Here is a 26,146-nt window from a genome sequence, read left to right as displayed (position 1 = left end):
ACAAATTGAAAAAGTTAATATAATTATACATAGTATTGTTACAAGAAAATCAAAGCTTTAACATATAATACTGGTCTCGGAAATTAATAAGCTGCAAGAGAAGCTAAACTTTCACATATAATATTGACCTTTTTTGCGCATGTTACACTTTAAGATACATCACACAAATGTGCCAGTAAAATTTTTAATAACTACATAAATGTCTGATCTTGAGGGTTCAAAATTTTTCTAAATGGTTGTCCTCAAAGAGTTGATTTTTAAATGAGAGTCAAACACTCTGTGATTTCCGAAATTCATCGTACATTCTCGCACACAGTTCAGCTTGCATAAAAGGATATTTACTATAAAAGTAGTGCTTTTCAAACAACCATCTGCAATATTTTCCCGCGACCAGTTAAAAATAGGTTCATTTCTGCAATTGTCAGAGAGCGCAGCTACGATGATGCATGAAGACCGTATGTTCATACATGTAAAACATTAAAAGATCTTACATTATGTCATAAAAGAAACACATCAGACGATACTCCAAGAGCATTGGAATTTCGTGAACTAAAATGTATAATTTGGCTTACAGTGCACATTCATATGTACAGATTCAGATGTAAATTTTCTTAGAGTACCAGTACTATATTTTATCACATTTGGTTCTTTATTACGGCATAATGCCATATGTGCTAGAAGATGAAAAGCTGCACTTTTGAAATTCAGCGAACAGTTGAAACTAGCCAATAGTGTAGAACTAAACACTTTGTTTCAAATAAATTGACTGCCTCAGCGGAAAAGATTGATAAAAGCCAAATTTCTTTAGCAGGCCAACAAAAATAACTTTACTGGTCTGCAAGGCAATTAATGCTAGACTGTCAGAAAGGTGGAAATAAAACAAAATCTGAAACTAATAACGTATGTTAGCCTTCCGTAATGATGTGAATGTATTTTAACCCACTTGATAGCTCCCAGCCACAGAAATTCGTTTTGTTTTCATGTGACGTGAGAGCAATAAACAAAGAGGAAACAGCAAAATCACTAAACATAAACATGGGTCACGTGGAGACTATCCACCTCCCCACTACCACTCAGACTACTCTGTGCATCAGCATCGGCTCAACGATTTTTACAAACCGCAGCAATACTAGATAGTGGTGCCCCCACACTCGAGCGTTTGAGGTAGGATGAGGGGAAAAGAGAAAAGACTTTTCAAAGATATGTTCCTTTTGTAGCACACATCTTTTTGAAGAGTCTGATATATAAAACATGTTCGAGGAAATAAATGTAAGACATGTTATTTGGTCTTAAGTGTGCCAAAGTGCAGTGGCACGCCTCTTACACAGCATTCTTCTATTACAAGTCATTGTATTTCGCTCTGTGGAATTCAAACGTATAATTTTTGTAATGGATGCCATCAAACTATATTCAAAGCAGTGGAAATTAAAATGTTCTGTGGTGCCTCTCCTGCTCCCAGCCAGCCAGTTTGACATCCCCCCCCCCTTTTTTTTAACCTCGCAATTAATATTGGATGGGATTATTTGTAACCCGGAGAACAAGAACTCTTCAGAAAATCTGCACTCTATATTGCCTATTAGCTAATAACTTGCTTTTTTTGTGTAACATAAAATTAAATATAGGATACATGAAACCAATAAAGACAAGTGACAAGCAAGACCGTACACTTTTTTTCAATCCTTAGGGTGATGATGTGCATTTTGTCACTGTCTGCTAGATTAAACAAAATAGGCCTGTCTAATACTGCACACCAAATAAACGAGACCGTTTTGGCACAAACGGTCACTTTTTCTTAACACGACAGAATATAAGTTATGAAGTACCAATGTCAAATGCCTATTAGGCCTACTACAAGAAAAAACTGTATGTTTGGAAATAGTTTCACATTTCATTCATAGGCTCCAGCTTCTCAAGCATGAGATCAAAAAGTGGTAGTACGAAATTTTTATATAAATTTGGAATCGTCATTCTTCCATAATTTGTCTGATGTCCCCATTTCTTTTCCTTCCTTGTTCTAACGAACAATCTTGTCATCACTAATCCTGTAACTATTCCTGCCAGTTTCAAAACTTATTCTCCAGTTAACTTCACTAACCCTGCCACAATCAACGGCTTAGTTATCTCGCATTTATTCTCCGGTTAGGTGTTATTATGTGATCGTACAACGCATTTTCCATGCTACTCGCAGAATAGAACTTAGGCAGCTGCTACCTGGCTCTGTACAACTGGCCGTTACTAGTGTAGCAGTCTGCCCAAAAATTTTCTATCAAAATTTCATTTTCTTCGATACACCGAGAAGATTATGTATTATCTTTTTTACATGTTATCTCTGTTAGTTATTTATTTCCACTATGGATTTTGCTGGTAATCATAACAACGCTCACCATTCGCGAACCCAGTCAACCACATAAATAAACAGCGATTGCCATTCAGCCGTTCGGCTTTATTCCGCTCAGCTCGTGTAGCCCTGTCCCCTTCTGTCTGCAGGAAAGTTATTTTGAGATGTGACTGTGATTCCCCTGGCAGACACACAACATACACTATACACGCATTCAAAAGTCAACTTATGATTCATTCAGAAATAAACTTGGAATATGTTCAAAAACCAACAGGAATGCGTTTCAAAATCTATGAATAATCAATAGATCAACGTGCCCTGGATACTAGGCGCTTTGTGAAACAAAGTTGTTTTCTTCAAGAGTATGAATTTGGCACCCCCCCCCCCCCCCCCCCCACACTTGAAATTGCCGCCTGGGGCGGATACCCCGGCTTGCCCCACTGAATCTGACAGCTTGCATGCGCCAGTAAAATTTTTCCAGGTAGCATCTTGCTGCTACTGCTTATACAGCTAACAGCCACACTTCTATAGCCAGAAGCGGGAGATGTCGGCCTCACAGGAGATGTCGACCTCACATCGGAGGCAATTTGTTGTTATGAAGCATTGCACAGTCTTCCTAAAGTTGTTGACACATTTTGCTGTTGGCAGATGCTCGTATGAGCACTGTGTTTTGTTGTTATATATGGTGCAATTCCTTTGCAACTTACGTTTTATTTTCATTTTTTTTTCCTCTCTCGTTCATGTTTTATTGGTGCATTATTATTCTGCAGTAGCGGGGTAAAATAACATCCTTTGTTAGACTATTGTTTCTCACCAGTCAAAATTACAAAAATTCAACTGAAAACCAAAACAAAATAAAAAAATTCCGGAATTATAAAAAATTCCCGGTTTTCTCCCAGATGAAAAAATTTCTGGGTTTTCCCCAGATCTCCCGGTTGTGCCGGGTCATATACACCCTGCATATTCACAATGCCGCAGTCGTCATTCACCTCTGTCAATTATGGCCCATGATGCACCACAGTTGTCTCGGCATTGTTTTCCAGTAGTGCCATTTTGTATGCATGGTATATTGTAACCATGGTAGCATGTGAACAACAGTTTACAAACTTAGCCATTTAAGAAATGTTCCCACCCTTGGCACAAAAGTCAATGATCATGGCCTCTTTTGGATGTCAGTTCAGTTTCTGCACTATGACAACAACTGCACTGTTTTCGCATTCCTGCCACCCCCCCCCCCCCTCCCGACATACTTTATATACCCTCCACCGCCATTGTTGACACCTGCGAGTGGTTACTGCACGTGCATTGACATCTAATATAGGCAGTGGTCGTAGTGTATCTGGACCGTGTACAAGTCTATATAACCTCCCGGGAAATTTCAGCAAAGAAAATGACTTTCACAGCAGGACAGATTAGTGTAAAGTAGTTCTTATTTGATGGATACCAATTACTTGAACAAGTGCCTATTTTCACTTACTTTACAAGATTTTAACTTTTCATTTTGACCAAAATATGTAAATAAAATTATTCTATAACTAAACAATCACATAATTGTGGGTAATCAGCTAGTTCACATATAATCACTGCTCCCTTTTGAAGATTAGCATGCTTGGTGGCACCTAGTCAAGATATCAAAGTTGCAAACAGAAGCATACAGTATTTTTGAATATTCTTAACAGAACTCTCTCCATTTTGACCTTTCCAAAATGTTAATTTACTGTTCATCTGTCCCATTGAGAGGAACATTGTATTTTTCAATGTCAATATACTAAACATGTTCTGCTACTGTTGTGGCATTATCAAGGCTGGTAGTCACATGATATCAATAGATACTCTAAAAAGAAATAGAAAAATCTGCTGATATTCAGTAAGATTTCTCTAGTAAAAAATTATTTTGCTGAAGATACTAAAAATCACTCCCACTACAGGAAATATATCTTGCAAATGTCCTTTCTTTTTAGGGGGGGGGGGGGGGGAAGCACCCAACTGATAGTGTCATAAAATCAAAGAAACGTGACAATATACACTTTCAGTGCTGTGGGTTACCTGCAACTATTTCTTTTATTCACTGTTACATAATTCTAAACAATTTTCAGAGTAATGGGTATATCTGAGGCCCTGACAATAACAAGGGCCTAAAGCACATAGGTGTCAATTTTGAGAATGTAGAATGTATGTGTGCTCCTGTCACATGTTGATCTTAATCCGTGCTGCAGGCATTGTATGTAAGAAAAGTCACGAAAAGCTATTGCGCCAATTTCTCCAATACTCACTTCCGAATGGGCCCAACGAACAAAGGATAATTTTGTTTCTGGCCACAATTTTCTGCTATGTGATGCTGACTTTGGTCGAATCATAAAAGTGAAGATGAAAACCTTCAGTGTTCTCACCTGATGCTTGGCTCAAGTTTCAAAGAAAGCAAGATTAGCTAAAACTTTACAGTTTGTAAAGTAAACGTTACAATTGTCAGAGACACTATTATCACTAGCCTGAATATGAACATATAAAGACCTCGATAATCCATCAGACCTAACAGTCCACCATGCATCAGAAATTTAGCTGAAATTTTTAGCTCAGAGCAGCTGGCAGTACAATCAGACGCCTTCGGCAAATATCAGAACCATTCGATGTAGTGCCGTGTCAATAACCACTATCTGCCTCACTGAGACTGAAAGCTATCTAAATGACGATGAGTAGACAACAGATTGTTCTTAAAATATACGACTGACCAATTCTGCATCCACTAACGAACTGAGTGCATTTTCAGCAGCAGATGTTGACAAATGGATCGACATTGACGGAAACTTAGCTATTGATGGAGAGCTGAAAGGCAACGTGAGATAATGAAGTATTTTAAACCCACAGGAGGCACCAGAAACTGAGTGATGAAGAAGAAACACCAGTAACTCACATCTATTGAGATGTGGCTTCAGAAGTCTTAAATATTTGTATAAAATTCACCGAGAGCAGCTAGCAATACAATGCTTAGTCAGTTATGAATTTGCACACTATACAAATTAATTTTTGAAAAAAAAAGAGCTCAATCCAAGAAACAAATTAGCATTTCCGCAATGTTTCAGAGGGCTCAGAAGAAAATTTCAACTGAACCATCAATGGTAGATACCAGTGTGACATATTCCACTTCCTCGACAACATCAGATATCTGCACTATTCCTAAAGACAGTGATTATAATTAAACTGTACCCCATTCTTGTTTACAATTTTTATTAATTTGCTTGTTCTTTATCTTTTTAAATCAATGGTGCTTATTTTATTTACAAAAATTATTTATGTTTGTTGAACGTTTCCAAAACTTTCAGCCATAAAGTGATTTAATAGAGCCGTACAGTATTCGACTTTCATTCAATTCCATTTTTACAGAAAAGTAGTACATACTTTAAACTTTTACATACTGTAATCTTCCCTGTCGTGTTTAATAAAAAACAGTCCCTTGTCTTTGTAAATTGAAACTACAGGTTTTGCTTGTATCCCTGTTGTTAAACAAGATTTTTAAAATCACCTTCATAATTTGGCATATTTGATAGTCCGGTGTTGACAGATCCCCGTGCATGCCAGATTATCAAGGTCTTAATGTAAAAACAATCCTAAATAAAAGGAAATATAGGACGTTGAGACTTGTTAAAAAGCAAGTCGAATCTGTGAGACTTATGGTTTGTCTACAAATCTGATTTTAACAAACATATATCTTTCTCAAAACTTTGTGTCTGTGTTTTGGGCTATTATGGTTTTCAGTGCCTCATTTCATGTGATGCAGGACTTTCCTACGATTGAAAGTTAAGATAATCTCACATTCCAGTTGTAAAATTGCAAATCTTACGTGGCACATGAAATGTAACACGAATAAATATTTTAGAATTAGTATGAAGCTGTTTCTTTTGTAGTAGTATTGGGTTCACATACACAATGCTTGAAAAATATTTAACAATAACAAATAGGTTGGTTTGTGAAAAAAATAAACAATAATGTTTGTTCCTTGTTATGTTTTCACGTGTTTAACAAAACAGAATAAATTATCATGTAAAATTTGAAAATTTTATGCAAATGGGCATTCATTACTGACCTTTGTATTTAAATATAATATCATTGGTACAATCGCCATCTGAGTCTGCTTTATCATCTACTTCCATAACCATAACTTAGCTCAATTACTTTACACACTGGTGCCGCATCCTGCAATGAATAGAAGCACAGAAATTTTACAACAAAATTCTTGAAATAATAACAACAACTGAAAGTAAAGGCGAACAACCTGGAATGTTGAGCCACACTGTTCTTTGTCTTGTTCATACACGTATCGAAAGCCCAACAACACAGTGGAGCTGTACAACAGTATTTTTACAATGTTAATATTAATCAACCATTTTTACACCAAACTAATGTAATTTACTACAGTCAAAAATTATTAACAACATCTTAAACAAAGAAAGAAGATTAGGGTTTCTGTACCACAGATCATGAGATCATTTGAGACAAGCTCAGATTGGGAAGGAAATCGGTAGCTTATTTCAACAGCATTTATTAAGTGGGCTGCCATGTTTGTGTATTGCCTATAACCAGGCTGTAGCCGGCAGCCAATGTCACAACTCTGTAGAGGAAAGTGACAGATGTCAACTATCAATTAACTTTGTTACAACCTGTTTTCACTTTTCTAGTTATCCTGTAAATTCTAACAACACATTTGCACGTATGTTACGCACAACTGTGTTTAACATTCTCCAGAATATTTACAGAAGATATTTTGACAAAAACTGTATCTCAATAGTTCTTCATATGTGACCTTTTAACAGTCACTGAAAACTGTCACAATTTTAAAAATGTCTATAGCTGAGTCAGCGTAAGTTGACCCCAGACAGGTGACAATGCTGTTGCCGGCTTTCAACTATGAAGTGCAGCACTGAGGCATTGTCATAAGGCCGTTTACAAAATCGCATCTGTGATTGGTTGCAGTAGCTGCGGTGATGCTATGTACAGCCCATTGTAACTGTCAGGGACCTCCTTACAGCCACTCTACTATAAGCAAATGCATCCAGAGCAACCTCAAGTGTAAATTCTACCCTCATCTGATGAATTCTTGAGTATTGCACATTAAACTGGGACCCTTACTATATAGGATTAATAGAAAAGAGAGACAGAACATCCAAAATTGGTATGCTATGGGGAGTGCTACTTTTAAAATGTAGAATGTGTAGACTACAAGAGGAGCAAAACAAAATATTACTCTCTCCCATGAACATCACACAAAAAAACATGGCAGTAGACAGAGAAATTCAGAGTTCATATGAATGCATACCATTAGCCACTCTTTCCAAGAACATCCTTTCCTGAATGGAACAGAAAAGGTGGAAATGATTGTAGTACTACACCAAACTCCTTTCACCTCACTCTAAGTTAGCATGCGACAGACACAGATTTGTTTCTAATTTTTCTTTTTTAGTCTTTGTTCAACCAGGCCTTTCAGTCAGACACATAAGGTCACAGGATATCCACAATATAGAGATTAAAAAAATAAGAATAATGAAATGTTGAAGCATGAAAGTTTATAACTAAAATAACAACTACAGTTACAATAATAGTGAAATTAAACACATACATTATTAATAACAAGTAACGAAAGATAAAGGCGTCTGGTAAGGCCTGTTACAGACACCATAAAGGTAATGTGGTATGCTAAACAAGGCAGGATTACACGAAGAGATGACTTGATCCAAAGAGCAGTATTGCTGTCACATACTCATCTGTCTCCTCTTGTCCTCACAACAGGTGGGCTCCTTCCTCTTTCACCTTTCCCAGTGAATCCTCCTCTACTCCCTGATGCAGGAATTATTAGTTCTGAAAGCTAGGATAGTACATGTACTTTTATATGTCTCCATGTTTCAAGGATGAGCTGTCCACCAATTCAAACCCCAGACAACATGATGAGTCAATATATTCATGTAGACTAGATAATTCATGGATGGTACAGACACAGACTGAAGCCAAATACAATGTTGATGATGATATCTGGTTTGTGGGGTGCTCAACTGCATGGTTATCAGTGCCCATACACATTCCCAACTTTTACTAAGTCCAATCTCATCACTTTCTAGAATGATGATGAAATGATGAGGACAACACAAACACCCCAAATACAATATTCACTGGAGAATTGAGTGCTGTGGTAGCACCTTGTTAGTGTACGAGTTAGTGTTGATACCAAGCTGGGAGGGTGAGACTGGTGTGAACACAATTTTGCCATGTTTGAATGTACTGCCAAAAACTTCAGGCTAGTGTCATACTATTAGTGTTGTTGCAGTTCCTGATAAATCAGAATTCTGCCCAATGGCAAAATGAGACTAAAAGTCATACTATCTATAATTTAACAAATAAAAAAGAAATTGTATTACAGTGTGCAATAGCCACTAACTACTACTGAACTGCAACTGATCAGACACTCAAAAGATTCACAGAAAATTTGGATTTAAAACAACATTCATCAAACAGGAAGTCATAAATGTAGCGTATTATAATTTATTTACAACAATTTCACCAAGTTGAAAACCAGAGGAGTGTGACGAAACTATAGTATCTTATGTTACAATGGCATACAGCATAATAACTAACAGAGAGAAAACTGAGCCAGCAAGCATTTCATGAATTCTCTAACTATATGTACAGTAACAACAGATGAATCAGACCTACAGACAGTTAATAACGAAAATAATGACAGCCCAGATCTAAAGCCAGATGAAGTGAAATAAACAACTCAACTTATTAAGGAAGGAAAGTTGCCTGTGAAGGATGTTGTTTACCTAGGAGGCAAAGTAACCCAAAAATAACTAGCCTAGTGAAATTATTTCCAGAATGGCAGTGGAAAACTGAGAAACATGTCAGTATTACCGCTTTGCCTGGAATTCATGGATTCTGAGAAAGCTTTCACTCAGTTTCAACATAATCTGTGCTAACCGGCCTTAAGTCTATACCACCACATCAAAGAAAATACACTTCAACAGCTCAGCTTCTATTACACATCATCAAGATAGTAAAAAACCCAAAATTGAAAGCAGCTCAGATACGGAGATTCACGAAAACAATTCGTGATAGCCTTAGAGACTACAGTCAGATCATAATGTAAGAGAATTATGATAGACTATGGGTTTATGAGACTAATCTGGACCACCATCAATTTGCCGATGACACGGTACTGACTGTTCACTCCAAGAAAACTATGTGCAATGGTTAACAAAAGTATCTGTTTCTATAGAAAGAGAATGGCCTCGGCTGGTAACCCACAGCTTATTAGACACAGCCCACCTAGTCAACCTCAGGTAGCAGATGACACACTGTACAGAGCACCTACGTACACGTAAACAAATCTTATATTATCGGTTTCCAATAATGGAAACAGAAAATCAATATGGTTACAATGACATAAGTGTGCTAGCACATTTCTGGTAGCAACGAGTAACAAGCAAGTTTTAGTCCGAAGTCATACACATTCCTCAGACTTCTATCAGAAAACTAAATCCCATCAGGCACCACACTGTGTGGCTTCGTAGAGTGAACAATCTAGATTAGTAAATGGCTAACCTGGATAATGCCATCCAGTGTGTGTTGCTAATAGCTTCCAGAGGCAATGAAAATTTGTTGTTCAGCATCCCACATTATTACTGACCAAATTTAATAACTTAAAATTCCGTCTTAATCTACTCATTTCGATGTATAATCTTATGCTAAAGGTTTAACACAGTAAATAAATATTACAGTCAGAAACTGTGTATATGTCTTGAGGCAGTGTAACACACCACATTAAAATACCCATACACCATCCATTCAATATCTGAGAATGAGAGCACTTAGTGACTTCCAACGAGCTTTACACATAATTACAAACCTCAATGAAACTTTTTCTCGCTGACAGCCCACACAAAATGATGAAAGGAAAGAAGTTAGACACTTACTACATTTCCACTGTTCATGCACTACAACTGCTCCATTGGGCATGACATTTTGATGTATAACTTCTTTACTACTAATTTGATTCACAACACATTGTGCAGACAGTATCCACATATATCAGTGAATATGCCTTCAAAATTATTGCACTATACAACACAAAGTTCAGGAAATGTGACGTCATAATCATTGAGACACGTGAAAAACTAGCTTTTGCTTAAAATGGAGTACAAATTATGCAAACTGCTTTCATCCAGAGTTCAATAAAGAGAGCACTTAGCGACTTTCAACAAACTGTAAACATAATTTCAAACTTTTTCTTGTTTGCTTGCTCAACGTCAAACATTTAACACATTAATCCATAATCAGAAGTTTGAAGCTGTTTTACACTTAAAAAAATAATTCTTTACAGATTTGGGAGTTCAATTGTTAATATCTATGCCTCCAATGCAGATGAATTCAACAATGGAAGAATGTAATAGATAGTACACTTGAAATTAGGATTGAAAATTAACTATATTAAAACGAAAAGTAGAAGAATTATATTCCTGACTCTGAAACCATTCTTCTTCAGTTACCATTCCAATTGCGTTTATTTTGTAGAACGAATAACTCTTACTCCTCTTTAGCAACTGGTTTCAGATGTGAACGTTAATTTAAAGAATCAGTTATATACATTTTGTATTTAAGACAGGTAAACACAACTACTAGATGGACACAAAAAGAAATTAAACAGAAGAGTAAATTTACATGACATGAAGGACATTTAATCAACTATACAAAGTTTTCAAAACATGCTTCCTGCATGTCTGAAATGGAAATAAGAGGTTAGTTTAGTTATTTGCATGTTCTATGGGTGATAATAATTGCGATCTCTTGCTACTGAGTGGACCAAGTCTGGTTTACGATTACAATACACTTCTTGTCTTTGCATAAAAAATTACACACACACACAGAAATTATGAAATCTTACTATTATGATTATAGTTTGGGTTTGAAATTTTATAATCTATTAAATCGTATAAGGGATCTTGTTAAATCGTGTAAGGGATCTAAGATTTTTACCTTACTCCTTTCTGTGCAACACTAATACCAGGTGAAGAACAATGGAAGTCATTTCTTCTTGTAGTATTATTTTTATAAGTGTTCCTGCTGTTTTCAAATTGTGATCACTGACAACAAACTTCATAACGCAATGCGCAAGGCTCTAGAAGATTTAACATATAGCAATAGAACATGGACTTTCAATGTGAAAGTCACCCAAAACCTTAGATTGCTCAGTGAGCACTGGAGAGATGGGTACTGGTGCCTGCTATGAGAGACAGAAAAACAAATAGGGGAGATCAAGGAACACAGTAAAGTGTTAACTACTGACAATGAAATGAAAGTATGCTTTACACACACACACACACACACACACACACACACACACACACACACACAGAGAGAGAGAGAGAGAGAGAGAGAGAGAGAGAGAGATGAATGAGTCATATGCTTTCCATGTAAATTATTTACAAGATTAAGACAGAAAAAGACCAAGATGATTACCCTATCAAACATTTGTAAATGACATTAAAATATGCACGAGCAATATGGATGCAAATAACTGACAGTGAAAATTCATGAGGGAGTCTAGAGAATCCACTTACAAAAGGAGTGTTGTCAAATACATGATGATGATGATACTGTCATCAACACAGTCAAAAGCCTTTGTTAATCCACAGGATACCCGGTGCCCAAAGTTTTTTAATGCCTTCTGCTATCTTGTATATTGTTAACTGAAACCCAATTAATAAAATCGAACAGTAAATCTGTCAATATGTTACAATTACATAAAACATCAACTACTCTAATGTACAGAACTGTTATGAAATTTTTTGTTTAACAGGTAACAGTGATTGTGGCACTAATAATAAAATCATCATTTTTTCCACTTTCCTGTGTAAAAGATGCACAATTAGATATTTAAGCCTCTGCGAAGGCATCTTCCTGCAAACATGTTATACAAATTACTGTATGCACTGCCAACTTGGGGAACACAGATTGAAACCTTCCAACCAAACCTAGACCTCAGGCCATGCTGTGTAATCACAATCATGGTTTAAGGAGGGAGGGGAGGGGGTCTCAGGCACTATCACATTCTAACCTCTTTCTAATCTTTAATTATCCTACTTCCTATCCGGTTAAAATAATGTGAATTGTTACATCACAAAAACTTAGTTATTGCCTCGATTTCCTGTCTGATAGCTTCTGCCCTGTCTTCAGTCCCCTAACAAGTCTTCTGAAAGACACCCAAGTAGTCCTCATTAATACTCTGTAAGCCTTTATACAATTTGCACTTTTATTTTAAATAAGATTCTTTGGAACTATGTTAACCATGTTGGCTGCTGGTTTTTAACTGCATTAGTGGAAGACGGCTTAACACGCACAGCCAATGACCGTCCTTCAAGTGTTGAAGAAATTATTCTGCTGTAAGTGGTTTAGTACACCCCCTCCTTTCCCTTCCCTTTCATATCTTGGTCCTCATCACTGCTTTCTTAAAACATACCATCTCATTAAGATGAGTATATCATGACAATTCATTAGTAGCCCCTTACACATTGAAGCTATTCAGTAACAGGTCAATTACTTATTTCTGTGCCGGTAATTACCTGTTTTACTGTAGTGTGCACATAAAGAGGACGGCTGTGGGGCTATGCACAGTGGAAAGTAGCAGTGTACCACATGATACTCCTTCCAATAATGTCATTCTGCTGCATCTTGGAAATGTCACATTCAGACGAAAATTAAAAGCAGCAAGGTGATGCTTCACTGCTCTTTTTTTCTGTATGATGTCGCTATTCAAGTCCACATTTAGTATTATACTGCCTTTTTTAAGGCCGATTTTAACACAGTTCTAATTTTTTCTCAGAAAGATAGTAAAATTAGTGTTAGCGTGATTCTTAAATAACTACCAACCCAAAAAATTTGACTCTAATTAATTCAGAATATTGCTCATGAAAAAAGCTCATAAGAACATTTGGTCAGATGAGCTTTTATCTTACAGAATACTTGCAGAAGAAATCGGGCAATGTTTATCCCTGCAGCTGAAATTGGCCAATGTTTATTACCACAGAGAGAGTTTGTGTAATTCTTCATCTCTGAGCAAATCAAGAGTTCTAATTCAAAATTACTTTTAGTTTGTTACAATATTCACTTCAGTCCCCTGCTATGTTACGTGGCCTGCCTTTTATCTTAACCACTGTATGAACTACTTACGAAATCTGAAGCAAGCAGGAAAACCTGACAACCACAATAAAAAAAAGGTTTACCTTTATTTTCCATGGTATGATAAACTATGTGATATAACAGGCCCTCCCACTACACTCTGATTAATAAACTTAACCAGCTTCCCCTACCCAGGCTTGCACAATCTGATCAAACATATACAGACATTCATACATAATGGAGAAATGACCACTAGGTGTCACAACATGAGCACCTGTCAATACAAAAAAGGATTGGGAGGATTGTGTTGTCAGTAGAGAAGCAATAACAGCAGAATGGATCAATCAGGAGAGCACTGTGACTGGGAGCATGGGCTAGTCACTGGACGCCACTTGAGTAACAAATCCATCAGGAGCATTTCAACCCTTCTTGAGTTGTCCAAAGTGACTTTTGGTGATGTGATATGAAAAAACAACCACAACTCAAACAAGATCAGGCAGATCTTATGCACTGATGGATAAAGACCATCAAGCATTGCAAAGGGTGGTTGTACAAAATCACATGAATTCAGCTGAAGCAATCACTCAAAGAATTTCAAAGTGTTACCAGCATTTCGGCTAACAGAAGAGACTTTAAAAAAATGCGCTACAATGGTCGAGCAGCACCTCTTAAGCCACACATTTCTGTAGTAAATGTAAAGCAACACTTGAGATGGTGTAACGAACAACACCACAGAACAACGGATGTCCGGAAACAAGTGATGAAACCTACAGCAATCCCATGGAAGGGTTTGGGTTTCGTGAATGCCTAGAGAACATGACCTGTCATCATGTGTAGTGCCAACAGTGAAGTACACAGGAAATGGTAGAACTGTACGGATGTGTTTTTTATGGTTTTGGTGGCCCATTATCGCGCTTAAGAAAACACCAAATTTTCATAGACATGAAAACATTTTACAGTATTGTGTACTGCATAGAGTAGATGAACAATTCAGAAATGATGACTGCATAAGCGTAACAATACACCCTGTCATAAAACAGTATTGTGAGGCAAAGGCTTGTGGACCATAACACTCCTGAAATGGACTGGAGAGCCCAGAGCCCAATCGGAACTAAATGGAACACCTCTGGAATGAATTAGAATGTCAACTTTGTTCCAGACCTCAAGCATCCCAACGTCACCACCTTCTCTGGCTTCACTTCTTGAGAATGAAAGGGCTGCCATTCCTCCACACATTCAAACCTCTCACTGAAAGTGTTGTCAGTAGAGTTCAAGCCACAATAAAGGCGAAGAGTGGACACACCTTATGTTACAGTCTGTTAACAGGTGTCTGTATACTTTTCTTAAGATAGTATCAAGCTGAATATAGGATTCAACAAACCCATTTGTGTAGCTTAAGCAATTGTTTATATGATAGATCTACTTTGTAAATATCAGTTGGTCTACTTATGTGTAGTGATATACGAGAGCAGGCATGTAGCTCAGTCTTGTTATCCTTTTGGAACACGGGTGTGACATGTTCACTTCTTACCACTGAACATTATTTTTAGTCTAATAATATGCACTTCGCCATGTTTATATATGGAGGCATAACAACTGAGACAATAAGTCTGTGACTTCCGTTGCGCATGTTTTAATAAATGCAGCATTCACATCTGCGGCCAACCCCTGAAATTACTACAGGTGGAAAGCAAAAGGTACGTCTCAAACTATACAACAGGATTCCTACCAGTTCCATTAAGAGATGAAACATGTGAAGAATAACTGATAATATGACTCATGTTGTTAATAGTCAAGTTTGATCTTCATTGTCTCTTTGAAAGTGAAGAAGGGAGGGGGGATTCTTATTTCTGCCTTGCAATAATTTCTTACAGGATTTTGTACGGTATTAGGTGGGCATCTAATGGTGTAAATGCAACATTAAATCTACTGCCTGTAAGACAAATTTTTGCTGTTGCTAATTTCAATTTTCATATAGTCAACAAACATCAATATACTTATCTTAGTGTCATCATAAGCTTCAACATGATGGATCATTCTCTAAGCCATGACATAAATTCGACTACCGAATCCTACTACAACATTAACAAAGTTTCGCATCCAGTACATTCACTACCACGATACAAGCAATTCTACATTTTACTTTTATTGTCACTGTTATTGCAATTTTATATGCTTCATAGAATCCATTACACACTGTGAAATATTCTAGCCATAGTTCATAATTTCATTTATGTGTCATGTGGAACTATCAACCTCCACTACTAGGTAAAGTCTTCCTTCAAACTTCTTGATGCATTAAAGTCTTAAGCCAAACAAATCCACAGAACAGCTGCTGTCTTCTAGTGCAATGAACTCACCTTTCACATACTGCATCTCACTTTTTTCTGAAAGTTAAATTAATTATTCACCTAAACAAGAGCTAAAGCAAAAACTATCTGAGGGTGAAATGGCTGGCTGTTTACCAATTTTACAGAACCTGTAAATTTCCCCATTCCTAAGTAATAGTTATTGTTACTATGGCTGTTCAGGCCAATTTGCACATTTCTCCCAAAACATGTTACTTTCACATTCTATCTCTATGTTCTCTCTCCCTTTCTTTCACGTTTTCAAGCTGACTGTAAACATTTCTAAATACTACCATGAACAGAAAAACTTCCTTCAAACCACAATTCTGACACTTCAATGGTAGTGATATCACTTACTTACTTACTCCTATGTAATTACTGTATTCCTATTCTCAGAGCGAAAGTCACATGATTCATTATCCGTTCTCAACTAGTCTCTTGACACCTGCATGAGCTATAATGGCTATGTCAATAATTAATCTTACTGTCACACTTAACACATTGTTGCCACAATAGTCCCAGCATTAGAGACTACAGTGTTTACAAACACTGAACATACATCAGTTTTGACACTTTCTATCACAGCAGAACGGAAGTGTTTACGTTAGAAAGCAACAAATTAAATGAAAGCGCATTACCTACAATTAATCATTATTTCTAAATACAGGTCTACATGGAACATCAACGATAACACCACGCCAGTAAAAATAAACAAAACGAAAACAATTCTCTGAAACACAAAAATTGTCAATATATCTAACGCCTATTCATAATTTGGAAAATTTACAAGAATTTGTACGATGTTCACCAAGACATCTGAGCTGTTGCATTCTACAGATTACAATTTCTGGACGAAGTTATCCGTTACCAAGGTTTTAGAAGAATTATGAAAAACCAATCGGTGTACATCTTCATTCCTACATATTTCACTTTCGTATTATCATCATCTCGGTTCAACTATAAATAAAATCTGTCGTCTCATCTCTCTCAATGAAGTCTCCCACAATTACCTTTGCTAATTATGCGTTCTCCTCCTTTCAGTACCATCTACGGGATATAATGCGAATCATATAGCGTGACTATACTTGCAGAAACAACAGACCCTAACATTCTTCAAGAATAACACAGATTTCCTGCTGATTGGCGACGAAGCTGTGGCTGGATACAGGTGCACTCCACACATCAAAACAAATGTTTCTTCAAAATGGTGCAATTGTAGAACAGCGTTCCACATATATTTAAAAATAAATATTACAATAAGCACAACTTGTATACAACTACATATATAGCGAACAGCGACTCCAAATTATCTCGAGGCAAACGTTAAAACCACGACACGGCTTTCTACGCATTCAAACAATGATGGACTGTCACTTAAAACCACTGCCTGTGGGAACTCACAAACATATCAGACTTACAATATCAGTATCACGTACGCCAGTGAAACCATCTCCTTCAGCCCATGACTGCCACTTTAAGATTTTATATTTCTAAGTTTACTTGAATTATGTTACTCGACACTATCGTATTGACAACCGCAGCAACACAATTGCGTCTTTCTACTACACTCTCTGAGCTATTACCAACACAATGGTACTTAGTGATGAAACTCTTTGACCACGAGAACAACTCTCGTGTCCGAAGCGATCTCCAAAATTGAGGACTTAGTCAAGAAGACAATAACACAAGGCTATCGTTTGCTGCATTAGAGTTTTGCCAGTAACCCCCAAGGCCGAATCTTTACACAATCTAACTCTCATGTATAAAATAGCTCTCATTATCAAATAATGGATGAGTATAGCCTTGGTAATTTGCGATCCGTTCTCGGAAAAGGTAACTCTTCACGCTTCTCAGTTCTTATGACCTAATATCTTCTGAACTATGTGCCGCATAATGCTATACTTTTGCAGGTAAAATCAGTGCTGAAGTAATAAATTAAAACTGTGAAGTTACAGGACATATCTGCAACACCCTTATCTTCCCACCTGAGCGAAGCAACGTGGATAAAGCTTAATACAGGTAATGTAGCTTATACAATATTTCTCAAGATATTGGAAGAACTTTTCTCTGTTTCATATTGAGCGGAGGATTTTGGGACAAAGTGGCCTGCTGTTTTTCTAAGGACGCAGCAGTGTGGCAAAACACATCAATAAATACATTTTTTTTTCTTTTTTGCCGCCGACCAGCGCCCAGGTGAAGATGTCGACTGCATTGACAAGAGCCTCGCTGCACATTATTAGAACGAATACACACAGAACACAGAAAGGGATGCAGAGGGCGGCCCTTTTGATCTGCATGAAGTCAAGCGTTGCGCTCAACGCCATATTGAAACTTAATAAACGCGAAACTATAGTTGCTTATTACTACGGCTCGAAAGAGGCATTCTCACGAAACGAAACCAATCGAACCGACTAATGAAAACTATTATGCAAAGAAACGCAAACGAAACAAGTTGAGATTAATCTTTGGTTAAAAAAGTATCACATAAGCTTCTTAAATCATTATTATTCATACAATCGAACTGCGAACTATTACTGCTTTCATCTTCAAACGTCACTGAAACTATTTTGTTTTACAATTGTCGTTTTTCCTTCCAGCAAGTTTATTTTATTTCTTAATTTTTGTTTCCTGGAACTGTGAGCTGATAAATGAACTTCACTTCCAACAGAAACACTGTTATGAGACACCATGCAGGAGTTTCAGTGTTTGTATCAGTGTTGGAATTTTCATCCCTGTTTTCAGCCTGAAAGTAATACATAGATATCAGTTTAAATGAAAATAGGCGTCTGCATTAATATTCAGTTTACACAAATGCTTTGAATCGGGCCCAGATCTATAAACTCACTCAAACATATGTAATATGAATCGTATTTATTTAATGACTGATGATTGATAAGTGTTGAGAAGAAACATTTGTCAAGTAATCCAGCCTAAATATGAAACGATTCAGCTTTCTGGTTAGGTAAGTATCAGTGAAGAATGTCTTCATTTTCATCATTTTCTTCCAGCGACAAGTGCAGCAATAAACCACAGTCACTAACTGGAGAAATGTGCGTCTACTTACACAAATTGTTCACGACTGAACTGCTTTGTTCTAAATTTAAAAACAATTTCGACGTGTTAGCTACATTTATTATATATTTCTAACTTTACAGAACATCAAACAACTGTTTACTTAAAGCTAAGTCCATCAGCTGAATACACACTTAATAAAATAAACAAAATGTATGCACTTCCTTTGGCTTCAAAAAGCAGCTGTTCACTCAATTTTAATATGGCAGATTTCACTTATGTGCGCTAAATTTTGGGTACATGAAGTCCAACAGAATTTCTGTACTGTATACTCCGTATTCTGTGGAATAGGTTTATGTATGACTATTTGTAATAAAAGATTTAATACGAGTTTGAATTCTAAAGTACAATGTTCTTGTAGTCTGCAAATAGCTTAGATGATCCGAAATTGTGCACTGCTCTGACTGCAATATACTGTAACAAAGTCGATTTCATTGATGAAGAATGAATGAAATTTAATTTGAGAGGAGTACTTATTTTATACAGAAATCCCTTTAATGCAGATGAAATTAATAATTCAATTTATTTTCATTGTTGGAAAACTAACTGCAGTGTTTACTTTGTACTGAAATATCTTCAAGAGAATATAAACAATAATACTACACAATATTATGAAGGGTTAAATATTGAAGTGAAATACTTTGACTTTGGTGAATTACTCTGTGTAATGAGAGTTATGAACTAGAAGAATTTAAAATACTAAGATTTTTCCTGTTCTCACCTTTCCAGATTGGAACAACCAACAACAAAATACTAAATTCAAACAATCCTAATGATCAGATTAAACTGTTTAAAAAGATCAAACATGAATTTACCTTGTTTTGTGGTGTTGTCATTCACCACACAGTCATTCAAGTTATTAAGTGAAAACAACCTACAAGACTCCACTAGAACATGATGGCAGTCAGGGACATCGAGCTGTATCAGCTGTGCAGACTTCTGCATCCTCAGCAACACCAATGTCTCATCCGTTTGTGCTGTTGGAGGATGTCCCACTTTTTCTACATTTGTTCTTCATTGGCGCCATTTGACATTGTCCCACAGCCAACCCAAATGGCAACACCACAGCACAGGCCTTCCCCTCATCATCACCTGCTCACTCACTATCTGATGACAGTGTGCCATTTTGACTGGAGGAATGTGGTGTCAACAGCATTTTCAGTGACCACACCCGGTTCACCGTGCACTGCCGACAGCTACATGAGAGACAGCACTTTTAAATCTCCCTCCAGAGCCTGGCTCAGCATGCTCATTCTCCAGTTCTTCTTCTTCTTCTTCTCTTCAGGGCATAACAACTCTGTGTGAATCTTAGCTTTTTCAACAAATATCCCTCATTCTGACCTTGTCACCCCAGTTCACCAGCATCCTCTGCTCTGAGAAATTTCATATCTTCTTCCACATCATCTGTCCACCAATTTCATGGCCTTCCTCTCTGTTTTCTTCCAGTTGGTCTACATTCAAAAAAATTTTTAGTTGTTCATTTATATCCATCCTAAGGACATGTCCAAGCCAGGTTATTCTCGTATTCTTTATTGTCCTTACACTGCTAGTTCTTTGTATGAGGTGATCCAGCTCAGTGTTCGTTCTAGATTTCCAGACAGCATTGTTATCCTGAAGTTCTCTGCAGCTCTTGCACATAACCCTGCATTCAAATATCCTGAGATGCTGCTCGTCAGTACTCGTTGGTGACCATGTTTCACAATTATAGGTTACTACTGGCCTGATCTTGGCCTAATAAATTTGAAGTTTACTCTCCAACGCACGTGGTCTCCAAAGGAGGGCGCTGCAGCTCTGGTTGGCTAAGGAAATTATTTGCACAACCGTAGTTCAGAGCTTTGCCACAGATACATTGTATCTATAGACTTATTAGCATTAGTACAGATGAAGGCAGTGTGGACTTAGCACAAGGACATAGTATGATGCTGGTAAACATCAGGCTCTACTAATATTCATAGACTCAGAGTGTATCAGCATTCAAAACTACTTGTTTCTATCAAGAAAATTACTTTCACTGAATGCAACTCAACATCACAGAAAAACCTACAGTTATACAAAGTTATGTATATCTCAAATATTAAGTCTAAAACTTATTCACCTGTTATCTTTTGTAGATGTCTAATTGTCTTTATTCGCAACCTATACTACTGACACATCAAATATTATAAAATCGGAAGAAGAAAGGATGGTACTGTAATCCTTCATAGGAGTACTGTACAGGAGTTGATTTTATAAGCAAATGTTACAAGTGTTGAGAGTTTCTCAAGCTTTCGAGAATGAGCAAATTAAATTGTCATGTATCTTCAGTACATTAGAAGGCCAACGTCTGCGAAAGAATTGAACAGTATCAAACTCACAGATATAAATGTAATAACAATACATAAGAAAATTTCAAGTAACGCTTTATTGCTATGGTACAAGGTTTGAAATCAGATAATGAAATCTTCTAAAAATAAAAAAGTGAAATCGAAAAGAGAAGACTTTCATATTATAAAACGTCATGCTCAAAACATAATTAAAGAGGGGTTCTTCAAAATGGAATGCTTACAAAACACTTGTGCATCGCATTTTTGAATATTACATATGTGATATCCACAACAAATATTTCTGATGGGGGGGGGGGGGGGGGGGGATATCGAATGTTTGCAAAGAAGGACAACATAACTGACAATTGGTTTGTTTACCCTGTTGAAGAGAATCGCCAAGCCGCTGGAAAATATGAAATGCAGATGCTTGAAGAAAGACAGCTATTATCGAACAAAAGCCTACTTACAATGCTTCAATAAAGAATATTAAGAATCTAAGGTATCCTTTAGACTTCTGTGTATCCCCATAGAGACAGGATAAACAAGATTAGACTAGTGACCATACACACAAGGGTTTTTATGCTGCAATTCTTTTCGTTCCCCATACATAAGTGGATGAAGATATATTGAGCTACTGCTTTACTTCTTCAGCTGGTACTGCTACCACAGTTTAGGATCACAATACCTAGAGAGCAATGGGTTTATAATAAACGGAGAAGGCCCTATTATTTGTTCACTCTAAGAAGAGTTACGGCACTGTAGATATTGGGAAAAGGTATTCTCATTTGCCACAGTCAATTCTGATAGCTTTCTCGGCACAGAAAACCTAGTCAGTCATAGTTAGCAGATAACACTGTGTTCTTTGCGTCTATATACTCGGAAACAAAAACAGGCATAACACATGGAATTAAAGATCACTGAAATATTACATGCAATTAATTTGGAAAGGATTAAATTTGTTGAGATGCCCAGTGAGGAACCTTTCACGCCCAGTATTGAAATATGAGTTTTGTACTGGTTGAAGAAAAAATTGAATATCAGACCAAAGGCGTCGTACACCACAAATGAGATATTATTAGAAAAAATTAAGTTGACACTCGGTGCTGTGGCTGATGGGAGCGATTGTAAATGGTAAATGCCTATACAAGATCTGCCATCAGCAACTGCACTGAGTGTCAACTTAGTTTGCACACGATTCATGGAGGTATAACAAGGGAATGACTCTACAGAGTTATATAATACCATGGCCGTGGGTATTAGAGGCTGTAGTTGTGAAGCTGACAGCACTTTAGATTTTAAAATCAGTGGGCTGGCTCAGATGGGCTGAGATTACACTTTACTTGCTAAGTTCAGAAGTTATGATAGCTATTCTAAATTTGTAGTCTTTTTGTTGTAGATATGATTCCAATTATTTATGAAGTAACTTCAAAAAGCTTGAGTCTCTTATCAATATGCTGACTTCTTGTTAGTGATGCACACTTTATTCTTATTTTGACGCAATGGTTGAAAACCTTGCTAAGCCTATTGGTAACCCATACTTACTTTATAACAGCATTTTTTTATCTGACATTCATAGCTACAATTTCAGTAACCACGCATTCTCATGAGATGACAACATGTAACATTTCCTAGACCTGCGATTATTTCAATCTATTGTTATCTGAAATGTGTAATCACTGTCATTCCTATGTAAAAGGCATTAAACTGACACAACAGGTTCTAGAAACTGCAACATAATATCTTTTAAAAACTTTATATTTGACTTCGTCATTGTAGTTTTTAACAAACTTTATGTATATTATTCATCAGTATGTTGAATATGGATTTTTGTCACAGATCATCCATATCTACACTCCTGGAAATGGAAAAAAGAACACATTGACACCGGTGTGTCAGACCCACCATACTTGCTCCGGACACTGCGAGAGGGCTGTACAAGCAATGATCACACGCACGGCACAGCGGACACACCAGGAACCGCGGTGTTGGCCGTCGAATGGCGCTAGCTGCGCAGCATTTGTGCACCGCCGCCGTCAGTGTCAGCCAGTTTGCCGTGGCATACGGAGCTCCATCGCAGTCTTTAACACTGGTAGCATGCCGCGACAGAGTGGACGTGAACCGTATGTGCAGTTGACGGACTTTGAGCGAGGGCGTATAGTGGGCATGCGGGAGGCCGGGTGGACGTACCGCCGAATTGCTCAACGCGTGGGGTGTGAGGTCTCCACAGTACATCGATGTTGTCGCCAGTGGTCGGCGGAAGGTGCACGTGCCCGTCGACCTGGGACCGGACCGCAGCGACGCACGGATGCACGCCAAGACCGTAAGATCCTACGCAGTGCCGTAGGGGACCGCACCGCCACTTCCCAGCAAATTAGGGACACTGTTGCTCCTGGGGTATCGGCGAGGACCATTCGCAACCGTCTCCATGAAGCTGGGCTACGGTCCCGCACACCGTTAGGCCGTCTTCCGCTCACGCCCCAACATCGTGCAGCCCGCCTCCAGTGGTGTCGCGACAGGCGTGAATGGAGGGACGAATGGAGACGTGTCGTCTTCAGCGATGAGAGTCGCTTCTGCCTTTGTGCCAATGATGGTTGTATGCGTGTTTGGCGCCGTGCAGGTGAGCGCCACAATCAGGACTGCATACGACCGAGGCACACAGGGCCAACACCCGGCATCATGGTGTGGGGAGCGATCTCCTACACTGGCCGTACACCACTGGTGATCGTCGAGGGGACACTGAATAGTGCACGGTACATCCAAACCGTCATCGAACCCATCGTTCTACCATTCCTAGACCGGCAAGGGAACTTGCTGTTCCAACAGGACAATGCACGTCCGCATGTATCCCGTGCGACCCAATGTGCTCTAGAAGGTGTAAGTCAACTACCCTGGCCAGCAAGATCTCCGGATCTGTCCCCCATTGAGCATGTTTGGGACTGGATGAAGCGTCGTCTCACGCGGTCTGCACGTCCAGCATGAACGCTGGTCCAACTGAGGCGCCAGGTGGAAATGGCATGGCAAGCCGTTCCACAGGACTACATCCAGCATCTCTACGATCGTCTCCATGGGAGAATAGCAGCCTGCATTGCTGCGAAAGGTGGATATACACTGTACTAGTGCCGACATTGTGCATGCTCTGTTGCCTGTGTCTATGTGCCTGTGGTTCTGTCAGTGTGATCATGTGATGTATCTGACCCCAGGAATGTGTCAATAAAGTTTCCCCTTCCTGGGACAATGAATTCACGGTGTTCTTATTTCAATTTCCAGGAGTGTACTTAAATTCTTTTATACATCTTCCCGCAACAGGGTGAACTGGGTACTTTGGTATTGCATTTGATAAGAAGCAAGACTGGTTCATTATTTTATCAACTACAGTATACTTATCTTTAGTACATTACTGCATAGTGGTCACCTCCAAATTTTCATAATCATAACATGAAAGGTTTCAGGCCATGGACAGAAAAAAGTAGCCTCCTCGTGTTCTGCAATGACACCCAACAACATGGTGTATGAAGATGACAAAATAGGTTCGTTTTATGCTTGGTCTATATAAAACCGCTGATTTTAATCTGTAAAACTCAATTACAAACTGTAGAACAATTGCAAGCACACCAAAGTGTGATCTTTGGAAAATTGGGAAACTAACAATATTAAACATACGCTGTAAAGAACCTGATTTATCAACAGAGTAAGATGTCCTTTAACATATGGTGTAGGTCTACAATATGTAACATTAGAGATAAAAAAAAAGTATTTCACTGTGTTTACACCATATCCATAGGAAGATTTAATCAGTGCATGCTAAATTTACGGCAGCTGTTGTGTCCGGTGGAGTAAGTTTGATATTCCAGGTCAAACATACGAGGTTTGGAACTTAAATAGTGATAACTATTTATTCACAACCGATACAAAAGAGTTACACGTTTGCACTTGTTACTGTCCTTCAAAATAGTCACCAACCTTGTGAGAACCCGTTGCCAGGCGTAGTATACCGTTAGCAGAGCCTGTTCGGTTGATCGTGCGAATGGAGTGGTCTACTGCCTGTCGAATCTGTGTAACAGTTCTAAAGCGAATGCCATGAAGTGGTTCCTTCATCTTCGAAATCAAATTAAAGACACAAGGACTTAAGTCCAGGGAGTAAGGTGGATGGTCAGCACTTCCCAGTCCCATCAATTGAACAGAGCAGTCACAGCTTGCGCTACATTCGCCCATGCATTGTTATGCAAAATGATGGGTGGGTTGCGCAGAAAGTGTCGCCGCTTCTTTCGCAAAGCTGGTCGCAGGTTTTGCTCCAAAAACGAACAGTAATACTGTGCATTGACAGTCTGCCGTGGAGGAACGTAACGCGTTACAATAACAGCATCACAGTCATATACGAGAATCACAATAGCTTTAGACCACTCCATTCGCACCATCAACAGAACAGGCTCTGCCAGTGGTATACTACACCTTCCACATTGCTGGCAACAGGTTGTACACAACACTGGTGACTACTTTGAAGGACAATAACAGGTGCAAACATATAACTCTTTTGTATTGGTTGTGAATAGATACACTCCTGGAAATTGAAATAAGAACACCGTGAATTCATTGTCCCAGGAAGGGGAAACTTTATTGACACATTCCTGGGGTCAGATACATCACATGATCACACTGACAGAACCACAGGCACATAGACACAGGCAACAGAGCATGCACAATGTCGGCACTAGTACAGTGTATATCCACCTTTCGCAGCAATGCAGGCTGCTATTCTCCCATGGAGACGATCGTAGAGATGCTGGATGTAGTCCTGTGGAACGGCTTGCCATGCCATTTCCACCTGGCGCCTCAGTTGGACCAGCGTTCGTGCTGGACGTGCAGACCGCGTGAGACGACGCTTCATCCAGTCCCAAACATGCTCAATGGGGGACAGATCCGGAGAT

At 38.2% G+C, this 26,146-nt stretch overlaps 1 protein-coding gene across 6 annotated transcripts in view; it reads right to left on the bottom strand.

Annotated features, from left to right (window-relative positions):
- LOC124594946 overlaps nt 1-17,400 on the bottom strand; it is a 200,732-nt gene extending 183,332 nt beyond the window's left edge. For 4 of the 6 annotated variants that reach the window (XR_006978167.1, XM_047133450.1, XM_047133455.1 and 1 more), the window contains exons 1-2: nt 17,265-17,400; nt 6,420-6,529 (exon numbers count right to left, since the gene is read on the bottom strand). Coding sequence is in view for 5 of the 6 variants with exons in the window: in XM_047133450.1 (XP_046989406.1) it covers nt 6,420-6,492 (73 nt within the window). In the remaining variant the exon portion in view is untranslated. Of the gene's footprint in view, nt 1-6,419; nt 6,530-11,940; nt 12,044-16,856; nt 16,957-17,264 lie in introns of those variants that run through there. The other 2 variants (XM_047133452.1, XM_047133453.1) reach the window with 2 other exon arrangements.
- Nucleotides 17,401-26,146: the final 8,746 nt, after the last annotated feature.

This window comes from Schistocerca americana, chromosome 2, assembly GCF_021461395.2.
Source record: "Schistocerca americana isolate TAMUIC-IGC-003095 chromosome 2, iqSchAmer2.1, whole genome shotgun sequence".
Classification (NCBI taxonomy): domain Eukaryota; kingdom Metazoa; phylum Arthropoda; class Insecta; order Orthoptera; family Acrididae; genus Schistocerca; species Schistocerca americana.
This window is presented reverse-complemented; position numbering and strand designations above follow the sequence as displayed.